The 10,924-nt window shown below is 41.1% G+C and overlaps 2 protein-coding genes across 2 annotated transcripts in view; both read right to left on the bottom strand.

The window, feature by feature from the left end:
• Positions 1-1,207, bottom strand: part of si:ch211-157b11.8 (fibroleukin) — a 3,897-nt gene extending 2,690 nt beyond the window's left edge. Inside the window, exons 1-4 of the mRNA XM_042090193.1 lie at positions 1,193-1,207; positions 716-789; positions 426-441; positions 1-95 (exon numbers count right to left, since the gene is read on the bottom strand). The exon at positions 1-95 is cut by the window's left edge and continues 107 nt beyond it. Of these exons, the coding sequence (XP_041946127.1) occupies positions 1-95; positions 426-441; positions 716-789; positions 1,193-1,207 (200 nt within the window). The remainder of the gene's footprint in view (positions 96-425; positions 442-715; positions 790-1,192) is intronic.
• Positions 1,208-3,548: 2,341 nt separating this feature from the next.
• eefsec (eukaryotic elongation factor, selenocysteine-tRNA-specific) lies at positions 3,549-10,671 on the bottom strand. The gene is made up of 7 exons (XM_042090322.1): positions 10,104-10,671; positions 7,144-7,351; positions 6,928-7,024; positions 6,447-6,611; positions 5,491-6,135; positions 5,101-5,257; positions 3,549-4,732 (listed from the first exon to the last, which is right to left on the bottom strand). Exons 1-7 carry the CDS (start codon positions 10,411-10,413, stop codon positions 4,557-4,559), a joined length of 1,758 nt encoding a protein of 585 aa, XP_041946256.1. The 5' UTR covers positions 10,414-10,671; the 3' UTR covers positions 3,549-4,556.
• Between the last annotated feature and the right edge of the window lie 253 nt (positions 10,672-10,924).

The raw sequence follows: 10,924 nt of genomic DNA, 5'->3' as shown, positions 1-10,924 counted from the left end.
GACCCTTGACCTCTCAGTTGTGCGGTAGACCCAGGGCTACTCAAGGAGCGCATGCATCGCTGAAGCTGAACGAGCCGGTCTGTCACTTCAACAACCTACACACACAAACACATGCACGCACACACACACACACCAGCAGATACACTTTGGTAAGAACTTCAGAAGGCCATCACAACACAATGCAGGCGTCTTCCACAGGTTAACACATCTAATAGTACTGCTGATTTGTCTCAGACTTCATGTGTACCATTTATGGTTTTCAATACTAAAATAGACAATTCTTTGTATCAGACAAAATAATTGGCAAAATCTCTTTGAGAGCATACTTGCAAGCTTCCTCTTTTGTTGTGATAGATTATTATGTAATCCTATAATTTGCTATTATAGAGGATATGTTTTAGCTGCAATTAAATAAGAAAACCTACCCTAAACTGGTATCCCCTGAAAGAAAACAATAATCATATTTATTAGGCACTAATAACTAATAACACTATACATCACTCGATTTTACTTCAATGAACAACTATGATACTTTCTCTACATCAAAAGTAGTGCTCTCTTTAAAACACATTCAAATGTCTAATAAGCAATCAAAAATATACATAAACGATGCACCTCTTTCTCACACAACCAGGCTATAAAGCTTTCTAAATACATGTTAATTTTGTAGCAGCACCTTAAACAAGAAAATATCTTTGCACACACATACACTCACCTCCGTGGGTTTGGGTCTTTCAGTCCTCGGCGGGCTGGCCCGGCAGGCCCCCTCACATCTCTGTGTTGGAGCCGCTACAAGGGTGTCCCTCTGACACAACACACACACGCCACACGCACACACACTCAGCCATATCCACAGCACCACACACGCACACACACGAGCCACGCCGAGCAGGGAAGCCGCCGATACTCCAGTGGACACCATGCCGTATCTCTCGTCAGCACCTGTTCCCTTTCTCAACGCGTCCTCCTCTTTCTGCCGTATGAAAGAAGTGTATTTTCTGTTCTGACTTTCTTTCTCTTTCTTTCCTTCTGCTTCAGACCAGTTTTCCTGTTTTCTCCCTCACAGTCAGCACTCGATCTCTCTTGTCAGTCCTCTCGTCCCTTCCTCCTGTCTGTCTCTATTTAATACCCCCCTCTCTCTCTCCCTCTCACCTCTCTCTCCCTCTGTTGGCTCAGATTCCATGGCCCTTACCTTTCTGACAGGCATTGGTGCACCCACCCCCATCACACCAGCAGTCTCACTCACACACACGTTTGACTGACCACATGCACTAGGCATATATGTAATGTTTTAATGCACATGAATTACTGTCCGTTGACATCGCATTTCAATACTGTTATCCTTTTCTTCCTTTCAGAATGAGCATGTAAGAGAGAACGCATGGCAGAAGAAAGAATTCATGACAGAATTTTATCTGGGTGTTATAAACATTGTTTAGGCTGTAAAAAGCAGTCAATAGAGGAGGATTGTCAGGAATTCCCCTTAAAACACAGCAACACAAATACAAGTGGACTGCTTCTGAATGGACTGACCTCTATTTCCCCAACCTCTTTACTTTCTCTGTGTGTTACTGACTGCAGCTGTGTATGGAAGAGTGTGTTTTCTTTGTGTGTTCTGTGTTTAAGCAATTTAGACTGCTTCCAATTCGAGGACATGGACACACACCCACACACACACACACACACACGTCTGAGGATGTGAGCGCTCACTTCACCAGCAATACTAGCAGATGTAGATGAAGTATGTATTCAAGTTTGTACCGTAATTAAAAAAAAGACCGGCATCTTTGTTTTTTACTGTTGAGATTGTGTTGAACTCGTACAGTATAGTTATTATATGCCTCAAATGAGACTTGATCAGGTCTACTTTGTTCCCTCTAAAACAGAGCTTTTTCACAGCATGGACTCAGCAGGTTGTTTAAGACATTCCTTTGGGATTTTGGTTGGTGCCGCCTAAGGATTCAACTGCATCCCAAAGGTCCTGTGGATTTTAACTCTGCTCATTCCTCTCACCCCACCTCTATAGAATCTACAGTTTTGGCTTTTCTCTAACTCGTTGACAGACATGTTTGTAAACAGACACCATATAGGTGGGAGCACATGGCGCAGGACAAAACCAAAGTTAGTGTGTCAGAGTTGTGGCCCCATAAACAATACCATCTAAGCAGGGTGGAGCACTTTCATTTTCTTTGAGCTAAAGCTTCGTAGCAAATACAAAATTAATATTGGTACAATGGGCACAGTAAGTCGGCAAAGGGATGCAAGACCACACACACACACAGAGAGTTAGCTTCAGATGATTTGAGTGCTGTGACACAGCATATCATCCTTCTAAAAAGATAACCCATTACAAAAAGACTGAGGTCATAACAAAAAAATGCCACATATGGACCCATAGCTCTACTTGCTCATATTTGACACAATGTGCTAGCAGCGTGAATTAAATCGCGCGTAAAGCAGCATGGGAAAACCCAGGCTAACAATGTGCATTGCATTGGCCATATTTAATCCATATCTAGTAACTGTTTACTAACTGCACATCATAGCTAATTACAGTGGTGTACTCAGCACTCTTTTATTTATGTCCATAACAAAAACGTATAAAAACAAAAGAAGTTACTTGACGAAACTGTAATGTTTCTAAGATGTTATGGTATTAAGTTTATTTTTCATTACTGATCGTTGATATTGTATGGACATTATTGTTATCATTACTATCCATAATGTAGTCCTACCAACTTTTTTTTTTTTATAACTGTTATTGTTTATTTTTACTATTATATTGTTATATTTGTATGTCCCTTTGGACAAAAGCGTTTGCTAAATTACATAGACATGTTGGGATCATCAGCTACTATTTAGACTATTTGTCTTACTCATATTTAGTTGGTAACTAAAGCTTCCCAGTGCATGAATGGCCTATTTATTGCTCTACTTGCAGCCAACTCATTGATGTTCACTTGCACCCAATAAACTGACCAAGATTCATGTTTGAGTAATTATAACAATATCAATTTGCTAAAAAAACAACATGCTGTTGTCTCAATACTGATTCCTTTCCATATGATTTTATTTGAGGTCCTGGTCATTTTAGACTTACACAAACCGATGAGTGCATTTTAGGTGCCCTGCACGGACCTGGCAGGAAACCGAAATGCTCTGACAATGTGAATCCCTGTAGCAGGTAGGTTTTTTTGAGTTCTCAGTACTGCAGTGTCCTCTACTGTTTTGAGTAAAATAGTGCATCGATAGAAAATTATAAGGAACGGAACAAAAATCTGTATAGCTTTTCAACTTTTGTGGCACCAACGCACAGCAACGCAAGGCATCAACCAATCAAATTACGGTTATAGTTCAAGGCATTTACCATAGTACACCCCCCCCCCCCCCCCGACCGCCGGGAAAACTGCTCCCCCATAGTATGCATTTCCATGTAGTTCTCTCCATCTAATAATAGTCATGTGTCTGAGGTGTGACATTATTACCTTTAACAGCATCATTGCTGATCTGATTGGAAGTTGCAAAAGATAACTAACAGGCACACAAACTTGGGGTTTGACAGCAGCATTTACTCCCATACATTGTTGTATATGTTAACACAAACACAACAAACTCATTCTCACACATTCCCTCTTTCTGGACTACACACACACTATCAAAATATTGACAGTGTATTTGATTGTGTACACGCACATTCTAACAAGAGCACTTCATTGGTTCCCAGCTTCATTAATCCGCACAACACCAAGCTGATGTCATCATCCTACATGTTGGTTGGTGGGAAGTGTAGAAGAAGTACACTACCAGTCAAAAGTTCTAAGGGTCAACTCCATTATAGACAGACATTATGTGCTTACATAATTGCAAAAGGATTCTTCAATGTTTTCTCAGTTAGCCTTTTAAAATGATATCAGATTAATAAACAGAATGTGCCTTTGGAACATTGGATGAATGGTTGTTGATAATGGGCAATGTAGATATTGCATTAAAGATCAGCCATTTCTTTCTACAACTTTCAACAGTTGAGAAACCCTTTTGTAATTACGTAAGCACATAATGTAATCTGAAAACTGCTGCCCTGATTAAAAAAACAATGCAACTGATCTCAGCTGGTATTCTGTCTAAAATGGAGTGGAATGTACATTTCTAAGTGACCCCAAACTTTTGACCGTTTATATATACCATGTATACAGTATATACCACAGACGACATTCAGCAGAGGCCACGGTCACAGTCTATGAACTAACTGATGAGAATAATAATTACATGAAAATAGTAATTACATAATTTTTTTAGTGTGTGTGTGTGTGTGTTGTGTATGTGTGTGTGTGATTTATGTAAATTAGACCTTTGGTTATTGTATGTGTATTCCAGTTCAATGTATGGAGTAGTGTCCTGGCTCAATGATTTACATATGCATACGCCTGTGGGTGTGTGTATGTGTGTATGTGTGTATGTGTGTGTGTGCATATGTGTGACTGGCTTCAGTTCTTTAAGTGTCTGACTGCCACCTTCAGAGTTCCAGAATGTTCTGAGGCCTCTCACAGTTATAGTGGTCAGGACTGGACCATCTTCTTCTTGGGGTCAAAGACGTATCTCTTGAAGCGCAGGTGGATTAAAACAGGCTGGGAGTCCCCTTTGGGCTCCTCCTCCTTGACCGCGTCGCCCTTTCCTCCTTTTCCTTTCTTCTTTCCACAGGAGAGGAGCTGCTTCGTCTCCTCTTTCAACCCCTCTGATGGAGAGAAAGAGAGAGAAAAAGGAAAACAAATTATGCGTATCTGCGTATCTGTGTGTGTATCTGTGTGTGTGTGTGTGTGTGTGTGTGTGTGTGTGTCCGTGTGTGTGTGTGCGCGTGTGTCCGTGTGTGTAGGCATGTTTAATACAATGTTGTATACACAGATCAGTAACTGATGAGGAAATCAGAAGTATGAGGCGCTCGGGAAAAAGTGATAACTCACTGTGTTCTTGTGTGTGTATATATCTTAAGTCGTGTTGTCCTCTTAGCTCACCTTTGTTGTGTACTTTTGGTCTTTACTTTGAAGCACATAGAATCTATGCTTGTCATATGAAATGTGCAAATAAAATAAAAACTTGACTTGCCTGGTATTCTAATCTTCACTTTACCACTCTGTCCAAAGCCACCCTCGATCACCCCAGACTCCCCCGACGACAGTGTGACCTTCAACCCCACAAACAACTGCAAGTTGGTCTCCTTCTTAAACAGATTCCGGCCAATCACAGTGTAGTCATCGGTCACCTGACCACAGAAAAATAGAAGTGACAAAAAGAGTAAAATGTTACATAATGAATCATATGTAAAAACGCTTGCCCTATAAGTATACAGTCTAATGAATTAATATACTCCCATTAAGTATTCAGTTTTTTGTATAGTATATATAAATAGTTGTTCTCCATTTATAGAGAGGGACAGAGAAAATGTATGTCAAACCATATGTGTGTGTGTGTGTGTGTGTGGATTTAGTAGCATACCCTTTCCACAGAGCCCTCTCTTTGCTTGTCTTTGCTGATGAGAAGGCGGGGCAGGGTGGTCTCTGCATAGTTCTTCTCCTCCATTCCGTGCAGGAGCCTCCCGTAGAAGGCCAATCGGCACGTGTTGGCATGGATGTCCGTGTCCAGCCGCGAGCCAATCGCCAAACAGTGAGGCGGACATGTGACCGGCTTCTCAAACTCTAGCAGGGCCCATTGCTCAGGGTCCTGGCCCTCACTCTGACCAGCGATGTACTCTTCCTGGTGGCAGTACTCCCTGTCAAAGCAAAAGCCCGCCTCGACTGCAGCCTTGTCGCCGGGTTGGGTGCCAGTGCCTGACTCATCTCCGGCCTGGCCAACCGGAGCTGCCACTGAGGACCCAAAGAAGGAGACGCGCGCCATGACGGTCTCGTGGCCGAGGCTGATGTGGAACTTGGTACGGCTGGACAGCGCTCCACGGAAGTAGCTGATCTTGTTCACAGGGACGAGGGCGGCGTGGAGGGTGTGCAGCGAGCCGGGCAGACACACCACGCCGCGCTCCAACAGCTTGGGGTCGAACTGCGTCACACATACGCCCACACGGTCACCCTGCATTGCCATGGTCACCGGTCGCCGGAACATCTGCATGGACTTCACCTTCTTAGTCACCTGAGCAGGGACATCCCACAGGTTAACGCTGCTGTGGCTGATAACTCATTACACAACTCATTGGTACTATAAACAGTTTTACAGTAGCTTTAGCACCTAATTACAAATGAAACATAAAGTCTCAGAGTAATTACATTGTCCACATTGAGCTTTCCAGCCAAGTAGACAAAACAGAACTTTAATTTAAGTAACTGCAATGACACTTTTGATTAAAAAAAAAGATTGTAGATCATTGAGTGTATCTATGTGTGAAAGAAAAGGAGATGGAGAGAAAGAGGAGATGAATGACATGGAGAGAGGAAACTATTTACCTTCAACGCTGGGATTTCCACAGTGTCATTGATGTGCACTGCCCCCTGCAGGACAGTGCCAGTCATGATGGTGCCTTGGCCTCGGATGGAGAAACAGTGATCGACAGCCATTAGCAGGGGGCCTGTGGAGTCCCTCTGAGGCAGGAAAGCCAGTTGCTTCAGTACCTACACACACACACACACACACACACACACACACACACACACACACACACACACACACACACACACACACACACACACAGACACACAGACACACACACACACAGTCAGGATTGGTAATAGTACCTGCTAGTACAGTAGTAATTACTGTGATGTGTATGCACTTCAAACACTGTTACATAATTACAATAATGCACATGTACTGTTGGTGCAACAGCAGCAGCATAGAGGCAGACCAAAAGGGGTCATCAGTCCAGCCCTTCCCCTCCATGTTATATCATACTGCACATATTTATTTGCAAATATAGAGGATTCTCACCTCTATCAGTTCAGGGATGCCTTGGGGTTCATCTGTATCTGCAGCCTCAGGACCTCCAGGCTTAGCTGCCACAGCTATGACAGGGCAGTCTTTAAACCTACCCATTAAAACAGCCAAAACTGAACAAACGTAGTAAAGCCCCTTTCAAGAGAGTCAGATTCACTGAGTACCTGTCTGTCTGTTAAAGAGATTTTTTTGTATTGTGCCTTGGTGTACCTGGTGTTCTCCAGAGTTTTGTGCATCCTCTTGGTCATCTTTTCAATGGCACTCTGTCTTTTGTTGCTTGGCAAAAGGTCTGTTTTGTTGAGGATGACCAGCATGCGTGAGCAGGTCAGCTGGCCAATCAGAAGGCACTCTGCTGTCTGTGTCTGCATCCCTTTCACCACATCGACAACCAGCACCATCAGGTCAATGATCTGAGCTCCTGCACATACACAGCATCAACAATATTCACACAACACAAACACAGACAGCCATGAATTCATACAGAGAACAAGGAAAGAGAGGATGTGGTTTTGTGATATTATACTATTATATTGGGGCAGCCGTGGCCTACTGGTTAGCACTCTGGACTTGTAACCGGAGGGTTGCCGGTTCGAGCCCCGACCAGTGGGCCGCGGCTGAAGGCAAGGCACCTAACCCCTCACTGCTCCCCGAGTGCCGCCGTTGTAGCAGGCAGCTCACTGCGCCGGGATTAGTGTGTGCTTCACCTCACTGTGTGTTCACTGTGTGCTGTTTGTGTTTCACTAATTCACCGATTGGGTTAAATGCGGTTAAATGCAGAGACCAAATTTCCCTCACAGGATCAAAAAAGTAAATATACATACTTAGTCCAGTCATTTTAAGCCAAAATAGGGGTCAAGGTTGAACAAATTGCAACACAAGCAAACTTAACTAATTTAGAATCCTCAATATGTCCTGAGTAAGGGAAAAAAGCCCCGTAAGGGAAAGTTTAGAAAAAGACCCAAATATACCCTATTCATGCGCCTATACTGTATACAGTATTTTTCTCACGTGAATAGGGGAAAAAAATTAACCTTCACATATCACCATGAAAATTACTGAGTTGATTACTTACATCAAGATAAACAAAAAATGTATTATACGTTTTTTGAAATTGTTTGTAAACATGGCCAAACAGGGCATAATGTAATTACATATAGTTAATTTAACCACAACGGAGCTAATAGTCCAGGCAAAGGTCTGACCCAAAACTAATTGCAACAGAATTTATTTTCACATTTTTATATTTCAATTGGTGATCTTTACACCATAGTAAAAGACCATGAAAATCCAGTGGAAATATGTTAAAATGAGGGTTGTTTTATGCATTATTCTTCAGCAAATACTGACAAAAAATTAATTAGAATGTTGTAGAATACACATTCTAAAGAATATCTAACCCCATCTAACTTAACATGGAATTTTAGAATCTTGCATTGTTGAGGAACATTCTTTTATTTTCAAAGAGTGAATTCCTTTGGCTTATTTCAGACTGGTTTGTTGCAAAATTGGTGTCTATTTTTACATTGTGGCCCTTTGAATCAATGGAAATGGTTGTTGAATCTTTAAATAGAGCCAAGTGGGTTTTTGCATGTACAGTAAGTGTTCCACAATGTGTAATCTGTACAAACACATAGTTAGGCATTATTCAGCCTAGGAAAGTGGTTTTGGTGTTTACGTAATCTGATTTAGAGGTCACTGAAACATACAGTATATCACACTAAAGTATCAGTCCATCATTTTGCAAATCTTATAGTAATTGACCTCTTGCCCAGGGGTTGACTGATATACTGTCTGTCCAATCAGAGGGGCCTGTATGATGCCCCTTTACTTTGCACAATTTTTGTCTAAAACAATAATCGGACAGCACAGTATGTTTATGTTAGTGAATGCAGGAAAATTGTGAACGCAAAGTTGAAGATGGACATGATCATGTCCTAATTCGACAGAAGGGTGCAGATGGGATAACTGCAGTTAGCCTCCAAGTGACCTCCAAGTGATTAATAATTAACAATGCATGCCTATGCATAGGTCATGGTTTTACCAAAGTCATAGAACAGTCAAAACTATACATATTCTAAAAGTATATGCACTGTACATGAAATATAGCATCAATCAACTTATGTCCCATCTTCCTCCATACCATGCATAACACATACTCCTCTATTCTGTATAGGCGAATCCAGTGAACAGCTGATACATTTTGGCCTGCACTATTAAGGGAAACAAATTAAACACCCTAAACTATATATTTTCTGAAAGCATATACCCTCCGGAGGAGATATAACACCATTTAAGACATTTCCCATCTTCCTCTATGCCATGCACAATACATTGCCCTCTATTCTGTAAAGGCGAATCTAGTGTAAAGTGGATACATTTTGGCCTATACTGTCCAGGGAAAACAAATTAAACACCATAAACTATATATTTTCTATAAGCATATACCCTCTAGATGAGATATAATACCAGTTAAGACATGTATTATCTTCCTCCATGCCTTGGACAATTTGTTTGTCAAATGTTGCAATTAGTTTTGGGTCACTATACAGTAGCTATACATAATTACATTATGCCCTGTTTGCCCATGTTAACAATTTCAAAAAACTTATAATACATTTTTTGTTTGTCTTGATGTAAGTAATCAACTCAGTAATTTTCATAGTGATATGTGAAGGTTAATTTTTTCCCCCTATTTGTGTGAGAAAAATACTGTATAGGCGCATGAATAGGGTATATTTAGGTCTTTTTCTAAACTTTTCCCTATTGGGATTCTTCGGGGCTTTTTTTCCCTTACTCAGGACATATTGAGGACTCAAAATCAGTTAAGTTTGCTTGTGTTGCAATTTGTTCAACCCTTTCTCCTAAAATGACTGGACTATACTATACTTTTACTATTTTTACTATTATTTTATATTTTTACAGCACTTTGGTCAACTGCTGTTTTTTTTTTTTTTTTAAATATGTGCTATATAAATAAATTGGCATTGACAACATTGATGTGTATGATGAGTTAACATATGGTGTCTAATATGCTATTGCAATTGTGTCCTCTCTGTTCTTCATAATTGGCTTTCACGGGGATGATGAACACAGTTAAACTAACTGAACACTGATATAAATCATGACACAAGTAGGCCTACTTGAACAAACTGTGATCATTTTGGACTCACCGCCAATGATGGTGCGGATGAGGGATGCATGACCTGGGCAGTCAACAAGCGTGAACTGCAGGTTGTCATAACCGCGTTGGCGACATTCGGCTTCCAGGTGCTGCGGTAGGTCCACGGTGAACGAGCTGAATCCCAAGTCTAGCGTGATCCCACGCTCACGGGACTGTGGATTCTTGTCAAAAGCAGCAGTGGAAGCTGTGCTGCTGAGTGCTCGAGCCAAAGACGTTTTACCGCTATCAACATGCCCCAACACTCCAACGTTGAAATTTAATGTTTTTGTAGTACTACCCTCATTTTCTCCGTCAGCCATGATTGTCCAACAGTCCAGTTACGTTAATGTTACCTGAACTTTACTCCTAACAGTAGTTGTCCAAATGAGACAACACTTTTTGGGGACAAAACCCTCATAAAACCTATACATACAATAGGGTTCAACTAGCGATCAACCACAGTGCTGGGTGAAGATGACATAACTGAAACTGAAAATTTGAGAGGGTTATATTCTGCGCTCACTGGGCGAAAAATCGGCAGAAGAAAGTGTCCTGTCACGGTCACAACACGCTTCCGGTGTTTCATTTATGTAATTCCGCCTAATGTTTAATAATTCTGTTCGGTTCCATGATTATGCCACAGAAATAATTAAACGATAACATGAACATAATTACTGTAAGTTAATCAAAATAAAATCAGCGAAACATTGTACAACCATTAACTATTATAACTGTATAATTAATTCAGATATAGTTTTATTTATTTTCACAGAAACTGTAATTCGCAAAGAAACATACATGTAACCTAACCTGGGTATTTCACACAAAGAT

Source organism: Alosa sapidissima, chromosome 4 (genome assembly GCF_018492685.1).
Source record: "Alosa sapidissima isolate fAloSap1 chromosome 4, fAloSap1.pri, whole genome shotgun sequence".
Taxonomy (NCBI): Eukaryota; Metazoa; Chordata; class Actinopteri; order Clupeiformes; family Clupeidae; genus Alosa; species Alosa sapidissima.
This window is presented reverse-complemented; position numbering and strand designations above follow the sequence as displayed.